We start from the raw sequence: 19,389 nt of genomic DNA on the forward strand, positions 1-19,389 counted from the left end.
AACAGTTGAGGAAATATGCCAAACAAAAGGTAAATAAATAAACTCTTTGAGGAAAACATGTGAATGGCCAAAACCTCAAACAAATACTAGAAAATTAATTATCACACAGATTGGCCAAAACTGAAACAGAAGTCTGCAAAACCATGATTATCGGCTTATCGCAAAACCAAAGCCAAACGGTGTGTATATAAAAGAAGACCGCAAACTACAAAGCACAGTGCATGTTTCAAACAAATTTTATTTATTAGCAACACGTTGCATTGAACATAGACCAAACCGATGATGCATAATAGAAGTTACATCACATGCATAAAGCAATTCGCCCAAAATTAAAATGAAAGCTTAAAAACTTGCAAATTGCTAAAACCCCAAACAGAAGTATCACTAAGCAATAGAAGTCGGAGACATGTATGGATACGATATGTCCATCGTTGGGAATAACAAATGAACCACAAGAAAATAAATCAGCCGAAAAGTTATTTTCTCTATTGTTTTGGAGCTTGTCAATTTAACATGGGTTTTAATAGTTATCAATCCATTGATATAGAATCGAGAATCGGTAAAAAAATTAAAAATAACAAAATCATATGTCTTTGATTTTGGTTTTAATATGCAAACCATGATTCTTTTTAGTGGGAAAAATACAGAAATTGGGCGACTGATTAAAAAAGAAAACATGAATTTTGATCCACCATTCATTAATACAATAATATGCCAAAATAGATTCAACCAATTCCGATTCGAAAAACAATCCAATTGATGACATAATCAAACATGGATTCTAATCAATTGAAATTAGGGTTCTAATTCATATGCAAGAGACTATTTGTTTTATATCCTCAATGACTTGCATTGAGGATTTTAATGTCCTATGGTGTTTATTAAAGTTCGAGACTATTTGCTTTATATCCTCAATAATATTTCAAATGAAGTCTCATATTATTCCGCTGCATAAATCATTTATTTATTATATTGAGTTGACTGTTTCACAGTAATGATCTCTCATGAGTTGACTGTTTCATAATAATGATTTCTCTCTCCCCAACTAAAGACATATAATTATATGTGAAAACTTTTAATTATTGATTCCTATGCAAGAGATTTCGTGCATTGGTATAGGCCGTTACCATCAAAGTGGGACCGCTTATATCAATTGATGGAATTTTCTTTGTAGTTTGAGGAATGTTTTTAATTGTGACATGTGATTTTCTGCCTAAAGGTGATAATTATATGTTGTAGTTAAAAATTAATTTGAGATGAAGTTATTGGAGAATGCGTTGAACGGAGGAATTTGTCAGCCCAAAGGTGACAACTTTCAAAGCTCAATGTATACTCATTGATTAATTCATCTGAGGTTTTGACTGAGGATTTGACCTTAGTTTGTACATTCTGCCCAAAGGTGATTGTACTATTATATTGGCCTCTTTTGATAATACTAATCCAATTTGGTTTTGATTCAAATGAATTTCTCCAGTCATGTTTCCATTGAAATGTTGAACATAATAGATCACTTGATTAGTGGGAGATAACTTATATTCTTTTGATATGCTTGATTAGTGGGAGTTTGAATTTTATATTAACTCCTTTTATAAATTTGAAATTATTTGAAATATAAAAATACTTGAGCTCAGTGTTGTTGGGATCACTATGCCGGTGATCAACACTATTTTGGAGCTGAGGCATTATATAAATAAATATTATAGCTTAGTGTTGTTGGGATCACTATGCCGGTGATCAACACTATTTTGGAGCTGAGGCATTATGTGAAAACATAAATAAATAAGCTCAGTGTTGTCGGGATCACTTAGCCGGTGATCAACACTATTTTGGAGCTGAGGCATTATGGTATCTTAAGAACCATGTAATTTCTCTGGCTTTGATGCATTTGAGAGAAATTATGTCTAAAATATTGGAGCTCGATGTTGATTAGATCATTATACTGCGGTAGTCAACATTGTTTTGGAGCTTGGACTTGTGGTATCTTATGGACCATAGAATTTCTCTGGCTTTAAGGCATTTGAGAGAAATTGAGGACTGACGAAGAAAATGATAGTATGGTTGAGATCACAAACATATCATTTTCTCGCTACACTCTACACAAATGACTAGTCGACGGAGTTTGGTGGTATTTGTAACCATGGAAGGTGTTGTGTCGATAATGATATAATTACCGCTATGATTCGATATCATTTAACTTTTGTTGGACGGAGTCTTAATTAGATGTTGCATCTTGGGATCAATGTGGCCACGTTAAAATATGTTGTCAACCCGAGAGTCGTTTTCAAAGTGTTTTCTTTAAATTAAATATACACAATTGATTTTGCCCAAGTGGGAGAATGTTATAATATTTTCTAATATTTTGTGGGCTGCAATCAATTGTGGGTTTTGGTTTTAATAAAAATGGGTTGATGTTGTTGTGATCCATTTGATGATGCTTAAGCCCGATAATTGTGATCAGTAATAATGGGCTTGAACACTAATTCTGATTTGTGTAGAAACAAAGTGTAGGCCCAACTCTAGAGTCCATGATGGGTGGTACTAGGGTTGTTATCTTATAAATAGATAGGCTAGGTCCCTTTTGTCGTCACGTTGTCAAGCGAACGCTCATTTGTTGTCTTCCCCATCAAAGACCTCAAAGACTGGAGCATGTGATAGGCAGAGGAAGACCTTGTCTAGTATATCGATGTTTTCGATATTGGTGCGCTTCCGGTAACAATGGTTTGTGATTATGATTATCAAGTAAGTGTGTTCTAATTTCATATAATATATCGATCTCTAAATTGTTAATTTATTACAGATGAATGTTAACAACATTATCTTTTGAATACTTTCTCTAATACTTATTCTCTTAAATAAAATTCAAGTGAATCTCCCTACTCTATGAAGAAAAGACTTTTTTTCAAAGCAAAGAATTTACATTAATTTCAACCAACTAAAAAAAGTGTTAAAAGATAATGTTGAAAATAGAGTTTTTCTAACACTTGTCTATTCATGTATTACAAAGGTAATTCTTTATAAAACATCTTACATATTATATTTGTTTTTGTTCTTTTTAGAATATTACAGTACATCAGAATGAATTTAGCTCATAGACAAAGAATTATCCATCTTCAAGTAGAAAGTGATTCGAAGATATTGGTCGACATGGTAATAGGAAACTGCAATGTTAACAGAAATATTCCTACTTTGATCAAGTGTATTTGTGATCTCAAGAACATGAATTGGCATGTTAAGTTTACCATACATGGCGAGAAGGAAACAGATCAACTGATTGGTTAGGTAATTTCAGTCTAACTTTGAACTCTTTTGATTTGATGGTTTTAGGGAGTCCTCCTAGAGAACTCCATAGACTCATTTTTTTATGATGTATCCAGCGCTTACATGCCTTGGAGTGTTCGCGCAGTGTTCTAGTTTTTTTTTGGGCTCTGTCCTCTTTTTGTAATAAAAAAAACTTAAATATTACAGTATATTTTAACTTTTCCATAATTGAATATTATATATTAAATTTTCCCTAATTGAGTTATTTACTACTCTCTCCGTCCCAAAATATAAGACCTAGTTGACCACTGCATGTATGTCAATGCACAATTTTGATAATTAATATCTTCAATTGTCTATTTGTAAAAATTATAAAAACTTGATATTTTGAAAATACTCATAAAAAAAAATCAAACAAGATCTCATATGTTACTCCCTCTAGTCCTTTTTATAAGGAACACATTGAAAAAATTACACAGACCAAAAAAACACATTTTACATAGTTATTTTCATTTAATACTCTTATAAATTTAAATGTATTTCATGTATACCCTTATTTAATTACTCTTAATTCAACTACCTTACTTATTTTTAAGATTCTCTCTCATAATAAATAAGGACATAAGTGAAATTAAGCATTTAAAACATTTAAAAATTGATCACAGTTTCTTATAAAAATGATCAAATTTTTTTCCCAAAATATTACTTATAAAAAGGACCGGAGGAAGTAATATTTACATCTATATGTTATTAAAAAAATACTGTCAAAACAAGATAAATGAATAGTACATTTAGTCAAAATAAGTCTAATATATTGGGACGAAGGGAGTATATTTTGAAATCTATGTGAATAAGTGAAGTGTCCGAGATTCGAACATCAACTCTTACACTGTACATATTATGCGATGTCGCTGTCAATTGAACTAAGCGGAATACAATATATTTTGCAATCTAAACTCATCAATCATATATTTTCCTTAGATAGCCTTCCAAGAGTGCGAATAACATTAGCCACCAAAATACAACACATGAATCAATGCCAAGTTTTATTTTTGTTAACTCTAATTTTGAACATTTGATAATTTAAAATTGGACCGTAAAATAAATAAATTTAATTAAAATTTATATTAGAATTGATATTCGTATCAAATTAAGCAATTTACTGAATCAGATACTGGTGGTAAAATTAAAAAAAATTCAAAATTTAAATTTTCCTAAAAAATTTATCTTCAGAATCTCATTAACCACTTAAATTAAATATCGTATCAATACTATTTTTTTTTTTTGCTTTTCACCACCAGTTTAATCTGGTTTGGAATTAATTATGATATTAAGTGGTTTAAGTCCTCTCCCTCCCAATCACAATTGCAGGAATCGAACCATGATCATTTTTACCATATTCAGCACAAATCACCACCAAACCAACTATAAAAATATCAGATTTCATCATAGCACATCAACCTAAAAATCGGTAAACGCACTTAAATGTCTTCCAATACCACACGGCTAAACTCTAACCTCAATAGGAAATAAGTTGTCACAACCAACACACAGCTATTGTGCAACACAGAGGTCGGTGAGTGTACTAACAAAACTCACCCAATCTTTGGTATTCAGTGACTCACCAAAACCGTGTCCCTTTCACTCATTCTTATCCAACAATAAAATTTCTTATTTTTTTCTTTCCAAACGATAAAATTGCCTTTTTTGAAAACTAATGCTTACCTGTTATAATATATATTTAATATTCTATAGTCTATACTTTATTTTTCTTCTCTATATATAAATCACCCTCTTCTCCTTTTCCTTTGTCAACTATGTTTTGTACTTACCCTTCTTCTCATTAATCTTCAAAATCATAAAACCATATATGGCTTTTTTTCTTTGCTTCTTCTTTTTCTTTCTTGCTTCATCTGCCACTGCTTGTGATCGTTGCTTACACCAGTCCAAAGCTTCTTATTTCAACAAAGCTTCATCTCTTTCATGTAACAATCATTCATTAATAATATGTTTCATTTTTCATCTCTCATTCATAAATAAATTTATAAAATTATTTTGTTACTAATTGTTTTTTTTTTTTTATATGTAGCTGGAGCATGTGGCTATGGTTCTTTAGCACTTGACTTTAGTGGTGGACACATAGCAGCTGGTGTTTCTTCAATTTTCCATGACGGAGCTGGTTGTGGTGCTTGTTTTCAGGTTTGTACACAAATCATCACATTAAATTTTTTATTTAGTTTTAAATTGCAGTTGCAGTCGTCAATGTATTATTCTGAGGCCATAATTGTGGATTCAATGTAATAAGTCACCAGGATCTGTGGCCGCAATTTAAAACTATGATGAAAATATGACATTTGAACAAATTAATTATATTTTTAAAAAATTTTGTTGATGTCATGAACATTTTATTTTCCTGAAATTAATGAGCAATTTGTTGCAGGTAAGATGCAAGAACCAAGCACTATGCACAAAAGAAGGTACAAGAGTGGTATTAACTGATCTTAATCACAATAATCAAACTGATTTTGTTCTAAGTAGTAGAGCTTTCTCTGCCATGGCTCAAAAAGATATGAGCCAACAAATTTTGAAGCTTGGCATTGTTGACATTGAATACAAAAAGTAAGATACTTAAACCACTTTTTTTGCTTTACTTTAGTTATAAGTTGTTTCTAGATAGATTTAGCTTTTTTTTTCTTTTGTTAATGTTAGGAGGAGCTTTTGTTTTTTTTCTATATTCTTGATATATGATATGCCACATTTTTAGTAGGCTCCACTACCCACCTATCTAGTGGACATTTCCACCGGCCCACTTTGAAAACATAACACCAATGTGTACCAAATATATGAACCATTTTTTTTGAAAGTAACCAAATATATATTTTTTTGGTACAAAAAGTAACCAAATATATGAATCTATAAGACAATATATGTAACACAATAATAATAGTAACGGTCTAATCTGCACTATAATGTAGTGCATAATAATGTAATGTACTAATGTTATAATGTCAGATATTTATTTATGTCTGTGCAACTGTGCAAGCATCAGATGTGAAGCCATGATTAATTTTATAATGGCTTCAATTTAGACAAGGAGCACTAAATTCAATTTTTTTTTAAAAAAATAGTCTATTGATTAGAAACTTTACCTTCAAAGTGAATAAGTGATGTGTCTGAATTCATATCATAGTCTCTACATATATAATATGATGTCTTACCAACTAAGCTAACTTTGTGGACTCAAATTCATATATTTATTTATCTTTTATCTTTTTTTGGTTAGATAATCAAATGGAGTGTCCATGATTTGAACTTTAGCCTCTATATATTTTTTGCTGAACACTGATTTATTCATCCCACGTGGGTTTTAATGTTGCAGAGTACCTTGTGAGTACAAAAAACAAAATTTGGCAGTTCGTGTTGAAGAATCAAGCAAAAAATCAAATTATTTAGCAATTAAATTTTTGTATCAAGGTGGTCAAACAGAGATAGTAGGTGTTGATGTAGCTCAGGTATATATTTATTATATGTTACACATTAATATATAAGCTAAAAATAATTCAACATCATGAAGTGTTTTTATTTGATTTAAAAAATTTATAACTAATTTTTTCCGACTTATTAATTACTACTAGGTTGGATCGTCACAATGGACATACATGAGTAGAAATCATGGGGCAGTGTGGGACACAAGTAGGGTTCCACAAGGAGCATTGCAACTTAGGTTAGTGGTTACAGCAGGATATGATGGAAAATGGATTTGGGCAAAAAAAGTGCTTCCAGCTGATTGGAAAAATGGAGTGATATATGATTCTGATGTTCAGATTACAGATATTGCACAAGAGGGTTGTTCAACATGTGATGATGATACATGGTCATGATGATTTAGGAGAAACTCATATGCTGAATTGAATTACTCACATAACATATATATATACATTATAGATTTTAGGTGGCTTTAATTTTTATCATACTGTGTATTATAGGGCTTACAAACCAACTCATGTAATACCCAGGAATTATTATATCTTAATAAAATTAAAGAGTTCTCTGTTGTAACTACTCAATTTCATTACTATGTATATTCTTTGCTTTTCAAAATAATATTCATTTCTCATTTTTTATACAAAAATGAAAACATTTTTTTCTCAATTTATTAATAAAATAGGGAATTTTGTCGTTATGTTTTAACAATGTTATAACCGATACTCCCACTCATACATTCAAGATATTGGTAATTGTTCGAAAAGAATGGTCAAAATCATTATTTTAAATATAAAACAAAAATTAAAATTTGTATTTTCTTTGACAGTTTTTTTTTTTTTTTGTCAGATAGTCTAGTAGCTAGAAATTTCAACATCAAAGTGGATAAATGAGGTGTCCGGGGTTCGAACCCCGATATCTGCATAAAAATAAAATTCTTCAAATCCATCTTCTTTATTTTTTACATGTAAAGTCAGAAGTGATATCGATACTTCACCATTATGAAAATCAATGCTTTAGAACCTTGTTTGTAAATTTCCCCTTTTACTATTTCTATGTTTTATTTTCCTTGTACTAAAATATAAAAAAATTCAGAAAACCTGAAATCCAAGCCTATGAAACTTAAATTCATCACTATTTATATTGGCTCAATATTATTGGGCCAGTGGGCTTGACATATATTCTATGTGAATTGTTTTTCGCGCCTCCATATATTCTATTTTTATCAACCTAACACGCCTGTCTGAGTCAACCGATCACAAACAACGATACTCAACATCGGGCATCCTTCTTGCATCGCCGTAGTTGATACTACCATTAAATTTCTCCAGTTGGTGCTTCAAATCGCACAATGTAACATCGACGTTGATCCTAAACAAAGTGGGGTTTCTCTTGGAATAAACAAGCTTTTAAGATTAGGAATAAGACGCCCTGTTCAATATATTTGTTTTTCGTTTACTGGACCACTTAATATGGTTCGAGAGTCAATTTTGACATCAAGTAGTTCCAGCCTCCTATCGAGCGTAGTTGTGGGGGATCGAATCGTGGTCCTCCCTACCATGTCCAGCGTCAATCACCATAGGACCAACTATCGATTGATAATCCCTAGCTCTCTCATTTATATCATTTTAATTTGGATAAACAACTTATTTAAGCATTTAAAATAAAAGCGCTTATCATGAAGTGCTTATTTGTAAGATGTTTCTATTTTTTTTGCAATAAAATCCATTCATTCATATCCTAAAATAGCAACAATATATATAAGAGATGAAGATAGCTAAATACTCACTCAAGATACATATAAAACTTACCGCCCACAATATAGCTTTAACAAACCAAAATATAAATCTTAGCAACACTAAATCCTCGCACATATGACCAAATGTCATTAATAGTTTGATATTCAGTCTTTGATGACATTTAACTCCAAAAACAAATATTTGCATGTGTTAGCACAAAAAATGGCTATATTTGAAAGATGACTGATGTTGCCACATACTGACAGGATATATATTTGCGAGGTTGAGAGAAAATTGACCTTAGTGGTAGCCGCCACAAGCCCCTTGCTTGAATTATAACATCTATGTATGCCTCCGAATTTGTATATCATTATTTTTGAATCTATAATGAGTCGAAGTTGATCTACCACTCTGAACAAATAAAACACCGCACTAAGATGGAACAACCAAAAAACACCGCACAAGACGACGAACAAAACCAACAACGTCGCACTTATGCGGAAAAAATAGAAAAATAATAACTAAAATATATGAATAACATTTATTTAGATAGATGACAATAAGAAACGATGAAGAATGGTGATTCCATATTAAAAAAAAAAGACCCAAAATCGTTTCTTTTTAATGGATGAATGAAGAAGAAAATTTAGAAAGAAAATAAAACTTCTCTCACAAAAAATTAAGGCTGGCCACCAATGACAAACAATGAGTCTTGTAAGATGTTTCTAAAACAAATAAAATAGAGTTGAATTATTTTCTTACAGGCTATGATCGATTTTCTTAATATATTATTGAGAGCTTATAAAAATAAGATAACATTAAGTAGTTTATAATTTTGGTAAAAAGAAAGTTGTTTTTATAATATTTTTAAGAAAATTCTCTTTAGCATTTGTCCTAATAGATAATCTCACATAATCCGGTAAGGAGTTGTGCTTGTTGAATAAAAGAAGAAAAAAAAAAAACTCAAATAATCCGGTCTAACTAAGCCATTAGAGATAGCTTATAATGATATACAGATAGCTTACAAAGGCATCCTTTTCTTTCTCATTATTTTGTAGTATACTTTTTTTTAAAACGTTTTATGTATTTATTTGTCATTTGATTTAACCAACCCATGTTGAACCAATTGAGCTAATTGAATCATGAATCAAAGGGTCTTACCAATTTGAACCCCGTCCATTTTTAAAAATATTAATTTAGTGTGTCTCACAAACATAAATAAGTGTGAAATCAGGATAAAAATTGAAAAACTTATTTCACGGATAAAAATATATTATTCTAAACCAACCATTTTTATATTCGGACATAAAAGTATGATGATAATATTTTATAAGTGGAGTGTCTGATGTTCGAATTTCAGTTTTTGCATATATATATATATATATATATATATATATATATATATATATATAATAAAATGTTAATATTAAGTTCACATGACTAAAAAAATACTTTTTTTATTTTATTTAGTAGCGTAGTGCCTAAAAATTTCATCTTAAATGTGAATAAGTGAAGTGTCGGGGTTCGAACTCCAATTTCTACATATATAATATGATGTTCCTATCAAGTGAGTCATACTCACGGAAGAAATAAATTTTATTTTACTCAATGGAAAAACTAACTAAGATTTACTAAAATATACAATAAAAACAATGGTATTTATGTGTGTCATATGGTAGAACCTATGATCCTATGAAAAAAGTTCGTATTTCAATATTCGATTTTGGAATCTTTTGTTACGAAATTTCCTTTCCCCTAACAAATTTTAATACATAAATACATACTTGTATTTTACCGGTTATATATAATAACGTTTATGTTGTATATATGCAAGCTCTGCATGTGACAAATTTAAATTGGCCCTATACTCATATTTGGCTAAATATATTAGAAAGAATAGGAACCTGTCATCAAGAAAATTCGTGGAAATAGCCCATGAAGTTGCTCTTTTATTTGTAAGTGACTTAACAGAACAAATTTTGTAAGACTTTGATCTGGTAAAAGCTATAAAATTTAATAGGAATACTAGAAGAAATTAGAAAGTAATTGATGTATATCAAGGAACGTGGCCTAATGCACGATTTAATTGATTGAAAAAGTTAAAATAAATGACTTCTTGAGGTCTTCCCCACAAGACTTCCAAGTCAAAACCAATGTCACATCACGCATTAGAGAAATTTCATTTATTTTTAGCTTTTTGCATTTCAAACGAGGAACGACACATATTTGAAAATTTAATTGATATGTATTGACGGTGTAAAATAATTTTATACTATTAATTAATATCAATCATGTTTTTCGTCACATCACCTCACTTCACCCCATTTTTTTGACATGACATGACAAAATAATGATTATTTATTGGATGATCGTACAAAACTATTTACACCGTCAGTGCATATCAATTAAACTATTTGGAACAAGTATCTTTTCCAATTTTTAATATTTTATTTTTTTCTTCTATTATTATAATTTTGGAGAGTTTTAAAATATACATGAAATAATTAGATATATTAAATATTATATTATTGTATTTATATTTTCAAAAATTTGATTTTACCACTAATATTCGGTCTATTAAATCGTATAATTTAATTTGGGGTCAATTCTAACATCAGACAACTTCCTATTCTAAAAATTTGAGAGGACTAACATTGGAGAATTTTGATCCGAAAGTTTGTGGTTTCAAACGATCATACACACACATACATGAAAACTTGAAAATAATGTTACTAACGCGGAGAAGCTTTTGAATTGAAAATCAATTCTTTGGAGTTTTTATGTATATCCTTTGTGATGTGGTCACGCTAATAATTTAAAGACTTTTATAATATAAATAAACAGAGTTTTGATGAGAGACTGATTTAGAAATTTTGGATTGGTGGGGTCAAAGTATACATATATTTATATAATAAAAAATTATATCAATAGGTAAGTGGTATAACATGATAGTCCGCATGAATTTAGCTCGGTTGTTATGAACATCGTATTTTATATGTAGAAATTAGAGTTTAAATTATAGATATCTTACTTATTTTAAAGGTGAAATTTCTAGTCACTAACCACCTGACAACAAAAAATGATGACATAATTATTGAAATTGTACATTTTTTTCTTTGTCTTAATTGCACATTTAGTCCTTATCTTTATTTTAGATTTCAAGTTCGTCCCTTATCTTTTAAAAGTTTCAAATTGGTCCTTTTTCTTTTCTTTCCATACTATCAAATATATCTTCTTTATATGTGACCAAATTCACATATTATCTTTTACAATTTGTTCCATTTCTTGCTAATTAATTTTTATACTTAGATAGGCGGAGTCGAGGGCCAGCAAGCCTGAGCAGTTGTTCATATTCTGAAAGCCTAAATGATATATATATATAGATCAAATTATACCGATATAACATTTGTGTAATGTTACACCACTCAATAACGCTTTAACGAAAATAAATTTTACAAAATTCACCGTTGAATTGAAAGTTTATATCATATAGATCATGCATGTTAAATTTTACAAAAATCTAAAATAGTTTGATATGCTATTGAGATCGATCAAGATTAACGGTTTATGTGTTTTTATTAAATACCGTTAATCTTAATTTGTCTCAATAACATGTCAAACAATTTTATTTTCGTTAAAACATTATTGAACGATATTAATCATGACTTCATAACAATATTAAATGATATGTCAACACATCATTTGATGTATATGTAAAATAACGTTAGGTACACCTATGGTTATAAAAATTAAACTCATAAAATAAAAGAATGATTAAACGTGATTGAATTTATATGTATATTTGTTTTTACCATGGTAATACTTACTAATCAATTCATAAACAATTGACTTCACCAACAAATTATTGCAATTAGGCACAGCAATTACTTTTTTTTTTAAAAAGAAATAGCAATATATACTATTATTTTCACTGAAATTAAAAGAATAATAAATAAATGAAAATAAAAGCAACGTGTCATTCCTAAAGTTCAATTACATTCACAATTGATTTTACAAACATCTCAGATAATTCACTAGTAACTTTTTAAATGTATATTAGCCATATTTTGATTGAAATCATTTTGTCTCTTAGCTAGCTAAAAAGAAAGACTTTGCTTTCATGTCCTTTCTCGTTGTTTACAGTTTAAATATGAATAAGAGATATGAATAATGCTTGCGTCAAAAAGAACTTGTTTTATATTATAAACCGTTATCTAACTATAATTAAATGCTCCTAAGACATAGCGTGTAAATTTAATATCTTAAAAGTATAAAATATTATTTTTTTAACATTAATTTTATCTTTTACTGTATTTCTTTTTTTTTTTCATGCTTAACAAATGTTTTGGGGACACCATTTAGGATGACCAATATTTTATTACATCCAAAGTTAGTAATTAGTTGTTAGTATTAGTTTTTTTCTTCACTTTGCCAGAACTTGAATCTTGGACTTTTATTCTTTAACTCATTTCATCCTTAACTCAAATCAATTGAGCTATCTATCCCATCCAATATATAATTATATTAGTGCTCATCACTTAAGTAGAAGTAGAACTAATAGAGTATTTGTCTCTTCAGGGCCATCCGATAAGATTGGAACGATACAAAAAAAATAATAGTGTATTTTAGCTTTAAAAAAATAAACTAATAGTACACCATATTAACAGTAGAAGGCTAAGAATGAGCTCTTCTGCATGTTATGAAGGAAGTCAATAATAAAGGTTTGGAAAAGGTTCAATTTAAAAGCAACTCACATGTGTTTACTTAAGCTATTCAAACCAAGCTATTAAAATTGTACCCAAAAAAACTAGTGAAATTGTAAAAAAAAAAACACTAGTAAAAGATCTGTGACATGACGATAATTATCAATTCAAAAGTAAAATTAAAGAAACTAATTTGAGGTAAAGCAAAAATAAAAAATTAGAAACCTCTAATTTGTTTTCCAATGTATGCAATTGAATTAGCTTCTAGGCTATGTTTGGATTGATGGTACAGAACGGAATGGAGCGGAATGGAATATAATGGAATGGAGTGAAGCGGAACGGAATGGAACACAAATTCCGTTCCATTGTTTGGATATTCAATAACGGAATGGAATAAAATTACCACTCCATCATTTGGGAAGTGAACGGAATGGAATACATTATAACGTTTTTATTCCAATTTTACCCTTATTTTAAAACATTGAACTATAAGCCATAACTCCAAATGCCAATATTCTGATTTTAAAACACTAGTGGAGAGACAAAGTTTCAATAGTCAAACGTGATAACAATGAAATACTAGTTTCAAATACTATTGTCTTATTCTAATCACCTAAACAATGTACATAACCTGAGCATCAAACGTGATATCTTAATTTCAAAATAGTCGAATAGCAAATTCAGATGATAACAATCATAACATAATTCATAATCAGGTCTTTTGGATTATTTTTTTTGACAAAAACCAAATTAACTCATTTCATTCATAACAATATATTCAATACAAGATGACATATGATCATGACAATGGGAACCAGGTCTTTTGGGATTTTGAATATCATAATTCAGTACCATTGCATAATATAATGGTGGATACTTGAACAACCATCATTTGGAGCAATTCAAAATGTTTTTTTCTTATAACTTCATTAGTCATCTAAAACAAATCATAAAATAAAATAAGATTCATTTATATAGAATTAACATCCAACAAAATAAACACAATATAAAAACCACTAACATGATAGCAGTCTAAACAAACAAAACACACCTAAACCATCGAATGGGAAAACAAAGAAAACAACCCCAATATGAAAACACACATAAAAAAAAAATCAATACAGTAGCAGAGAGAAGAAAAATAGTGAGAAAAAAAAACCAAAACAAAAAATGTCATACCTTGCTAGTAGTGAAGAAGACTTGTGAAGAAATGAGAAGTCACAAACAGTAGAGAGAAGAAATGAAGTGGAGAGATGAATGAAATATGAGTATTTGAGAAGAGGGAGAGACGGATAAAATAAGGATAAAAAAGTAATATTAAAAATTTGATGTTCCATTCCATTGGATACCCCCCAAATTGGGAGGAATGGAAAATTGAAGGTTTCAGTGGTATAGGATGAAATTGGTTCCATTGGGTTCCATTCCATTCCATTAGTTTTTTGCACATCCAAACAATGGAATTTTATTATATACCTCTTCATTCCATTCCATTCCACCACATACCACCAATCCAAACATAGTCCTAATGACAGAAAGGAGGGTAGTTTTTTTAGGATTTATTTTATGCAATTTTAGTAGTTTTAGGTAACCAATCATGAAAAATACCTAAGGTTTTGGCTTCCATGGAGAAGAAGCAATAGTTAGAAAAAATTGCACAAAAATAAGTAAAAATTGAAGAAAATCTACATTGAAGCCATCGTGCCACGATGGGAGTTTTCTAAAGCATCGTACCACGATGAGGCGAAATCCTAAGCGCGTTTTTAGTATAAATAGAGGTTCATACCATCATAATTTGATACACTGAAATTGAGAGAGTTCAAGTAGGCAAGGATCACTCCAAGGATCAAGGAAGACAATTTCCCACCATTGGGAAGAGTTTTCTAGCGCGTTATCAAGGTTATTTTTATGAATAATTTTCTAAAGTCTTTTGTTATGATGATTACATCTATGAGTTGCTAAATTTCTTCAGGTTAGACATCTCCCCTAGGACTATTTGATACATGTAATTGGTTACAAATGATTACATTCATTGCAATTCAGGTTATTGTTGATTTAATTATCTATATGTTTCTGTAATATTCATAGGTAGCCTAATTTATGAACATAAGAATTAATTGACTAATAACATAGCTTTTAAGACTCGATCTGAGGTAGTTAATCGACCAACACTAGTGATAAATATTGATCTTGATGTTGTGACGAAATTAAGAGAGAAGTTGTTTTTTTAGTTTAACCAAATTAACATGCACTTAAATTAATGCATTCATAATTTTCCAACTCATCTACGAAAGTAGTGGGGTTATTAATTGAACAGGGTAATTTTAGTATGCGAAAGCATATCTTAATGTTTTTAGGTTAATTCGCCGTGATAATAAAAAGAATTGTAAGAGACCAAATGTTAATTGGTTCAGTGGTGATTGACGCTGAACTTGGTAGGGAGGACCACAATTCGATCCCCCGCAACTGCATTTGGGAGGGGACTGGAACCACTTGATGCCAGAACTCTCCCCGATCTCTGGACTACTAGGGCCCCCTTCCCCTAGGAACCAGAGGGTGAAGGAAAAAAAAAAAGAATTGCAAGGGAATATAAAGCCAGATTTTCAAATATGAATAGAGGAGAGGGATTGGAAATAACCTAACTGTCTCTCTCATCTTTAATTCTCACAATTCTTTTTTTTTGTTAAGTAGTCTAGTGGCTATAAATTTCACCTTAAAGGTGAGTAAGTCGAGTGTTCGAGGTTCGAACCCCGACTCCTACACATATAGTGCGATATCCCTACCAACTGAACTAAACTCACTGTGACTTAATTCTCACAATTCTATCTTTTTATTATTGTTATTATTATTTTGCAACAATCTCAATCTTTAAAAAACCACAACTTTTTTTATGTTTGAACTCCGCCGTCCCTAGTTTTGAGAATTGTTTTTTTTTTTTTACATTTTTTCTAAATTCTCTTTGCTCTTTGTTCATCATAGAGGGGTGGTTTTAAGTCATTTTTGGCCTAGAATCACCCCCTCTATACATTTTTTTCTCTTCTTTTTATATAAATAAGTGATTTTTCACATATATCATCTTTTCTTTTTGTTTTTTCGTGTTGTCGTCGTCTAAGTGCGGCGTTGTGTTGGTCGTCGTCTTGTGTGACGTTATTTGATTTTCCGTATTGTTGTGGTGTTCAGTTATTCTATTGAAAGATCAACTTCAGTCAATTGCAAATTCAATCAATAATTTGGGCATCAACGTTGCAGATCCGAAATCATGGATATTCCGGTCACTTTAATTTTATCATATTATTTGTTGTAGGCAACTTGCCGTTGTATGCTATTAACTTGGATGCTGTGAGTTTGTTCGTAGATTCATCTTTTTACTTTTTTAGCGATGTTGAATATGTGATTGTATTTGATGCACCGCATCAATTTGAATAAATATCATTTTGTTTTATTAATGGAAATGAACTTATAAATTGTATTATTTGACTATATATTTGATGCATTTTCCAAAGCCTCATCACTTTCCATAAAGGTTGGCATAATTTATGGTTAGAAAGTGACTATATGTCAATGTTTTAAAATCCGGACCGGTGATCGACTCGGCCAAGACACTAGGTCACTGGTTCACTGGTCGGACCAGTGGGTCGCTGGTCAGATCGCATGACTATTGGCCCGACTTATAAAAAAAATTAAATATATTGACTTCAATTTCATAAAATAAAATTTAATAGAAAACATTTTCTTTGAAACTCTTTTTCAATAAAATTTCATGTATTTAAAAGAAAAAACACGATCATGCTATAATAATATTTTAAATAAATTAAAATATTATTATATCATAATTTTGTTAGAACAACATAACAATATATTAGGTTAAAATAAAACGATGAATATATATATATATATATATATATATATATATATATATATATATATATATATATATATATATATATATATATATATATATATGAAAATCAAATTTAAAATAACAAGGAAAAAAATGATCAATGCATTTATTAATATATGTCTTGGTGTTTCTTAAATAAAATTAAATATAATTCAATGATATAAATTATCGCATAAATTCATGTGGCCAAGTGGTTCTAGTCATGTTTCCCTATGTAAAAGGCTTGGATTTAATTCCCTTGTGCAACATATTTGGAATTGGGTTTTTCTATCATGTGCAACTTTGCACATGTTAAGAAATTTAAAATAATAAGTTTGCATCGAAACTTGTGCATTTCATATTAAATGTTTGATTTTATAATAAATAATTATTATTTTTCATTAAATAGTTTGATTTTAGCAACTATGTTTTCTTAGTATTCAAGAATCCTAAGATTGTCCCTTGGCCGTTGAAAAAGAATGGGAAAATTGCATTCATTTGTTAGCATTCAACCATATAAATAAATAAATGCGAGAAAAATATTTATCATTAATAAAATACAAAAAAGAAAATTATCGACAAATATTTGCCACTAATACATAAAAAATACGGGACACATATTTATCAATTATGTCAAAAATAATTACAAGTCTATATAAAGCAAGGTTATCAAAATCGGACCGGACCGGCCGGTCGGACCGTGAATCGATCATGAAAACGGTTCGGTTTTGAGCAAAAAACGGATAGGAAACCGACCGGCAAAAAAACGGTTGAACCGGGGTCGAACCGGTGAACCGGCCGGGCGGTTCAAGCGGTTTTGCAGATTTTTTTTATTTTTTTTAAAATACATGGCAAAACGACGTCGTTTTTACTTTTTTTTCTAAAATAAAAAATCTGAAACAAAACAACGACGTCGTAGGAATAGGAAAGATTTTTGTTTTTCATCTATTTTTCATTTGGTTTGAATTATAAATTTTATTTTATTTTGACTTGTGATATTTTATCTTTTTAATGTGTGAAATTATGAAATATTGAGCAATTATTCATATATTTTTATTTATATATTAATTAAAATATATATTTAATTAAAAACTTCCCAAACAAATTTAATATTATTCATATACAATCTTGCAATGAGGAATAATTTTATAATAAAACTAATTTTACACTATATAATAATTACTTTAGAATAAAAAATCGCAACAACACCGCAATCCGTGCATTTGCATAAGCACGGATATTATACTAGTGTCATATTATATCTATATCGTATGTCTATGTGCTTCTTAATGTTAAGAAGTCTTACATTAATTGCGAGATGCCCTGAATATGTGTTTATAAAGTGAGGGCAATCCTCACCTTACAAACTCTCAATTCTAAGATGATATCAGAGAATCTTCACGATTCGTTGGGCCGCCTGCTATCAAGTTCTGATCGGGCCATCCACCTTTCATATCCGCGCCTCAAGTCCATAGCTCTTGGCGCGAGAGGGTGTGTTAAGAACTCTCAGAGCTGCTCTAAGATCCGTTGGACCATCCGCTATCGGATCACCCACCATTTATGTACCGAGCCCAAAAATACTGGACGTGAAGAAGCGTGTTAAGAAATCTCACATCAGACTTGAGACTGTCATCATTTTATAAACACATATTCAGGTCATACCGTTTAACACTTAGCTCATAAGCAAGAATGGCCATTAGAGGAATCAGCGGGTAAAAGTCCAAAATAAGAAGAAAGAAAAAAGCATATGTGGAGGCACAAAATGTACATGTCTCTCGTCCTTCAGTCGTCTCCTGACCCCACATCACAACTAGTCTATAGTCAAGACGCGTGGGTCCCATCTCTATCAGGCCCTACCACACAAATCTCATCATAATAATGAGCATATCTCAATTAAACAAAAAAGTCCATTTTCTAATTTATTTTAAACAAAAAGTCCATTTTCTAATTTTCTAATTTTCTAATTTATCAAGATATTCTATCGGTCATGAGTTAGTTCAATGGTGATTGACATCGAATTTGGTAGGAATAATCACAATTCGATCTCCGCAATTACGATTGGAAGGAGAATTGAAACCAATTGTTGACAAAACTGACCCGAATTAGATTAGACGGTCCAGTAATCGGATACTGGTGGTGAAAAAACAAAATTTATCAAGATATTCTACAATATCACCTTCTAGATAATCTCAACCGTACAAAAACATTACAAACATTAATGAAAAATTGTGAACCGTTAGATTCATGCTTCACCCCATGCACTTAAGGTACTAACATCAACAGGTAATCTATTAACTTTTTTATATGACCAAGTCATATACACAATCTC

At 30.2% G+C, this 19,389-nt stretch overlaps 1 protein-coding gene across 1 annotated transcript; it reads left to right on the top strand.

The window, feature by feature from the left end:
* The first annotated feature begins 5,028 nt into the window (after nucleotides 1–5,028).
* LOC123917586 (expansin-like A3) lies at nucleotides 5,029–7,317 on the top strand. Its single transcript, XM_045969347.1, has 5 exons — nucleotides 5,029–5,243; nucleotides 5,348–5,457; nucleotides 5,699–5,877; nucleotides 6,638–6,770; nucleotides 6,894–7,317. Exons 1-5 carry the CDS (start codon nucleotides 5,129–5,131, stop codon nucleotides 7,137–7,139), a joined length of 783 nt encoding a protein of 260 aa, XP_045825303.1. The 5' UTR covers nucleotides 5,029–5,128; the 3' UTR covers nucleotides 7,140–7,317.
* The last annotated feature ends 12,072 nt before the right edge of the window (nucleotides 7,318–19,389 follow it).

This window comes from Trifolium pratense, linkage group LG3 (assembly GCF_020283565.1).
Source record: "Trifolium pratense cultivar HEN17-A07 linkage group LG3, ARS_RC_1.1, whole genome shotgun sequence".
In the NCBI taxonomy this organism is placed as follows: Eukaryota; Viridiplantae; Streptophyta; class Magnoliopsida; order Fabales; family Fabaceae; genus Trifolium; species Trifolium pratense.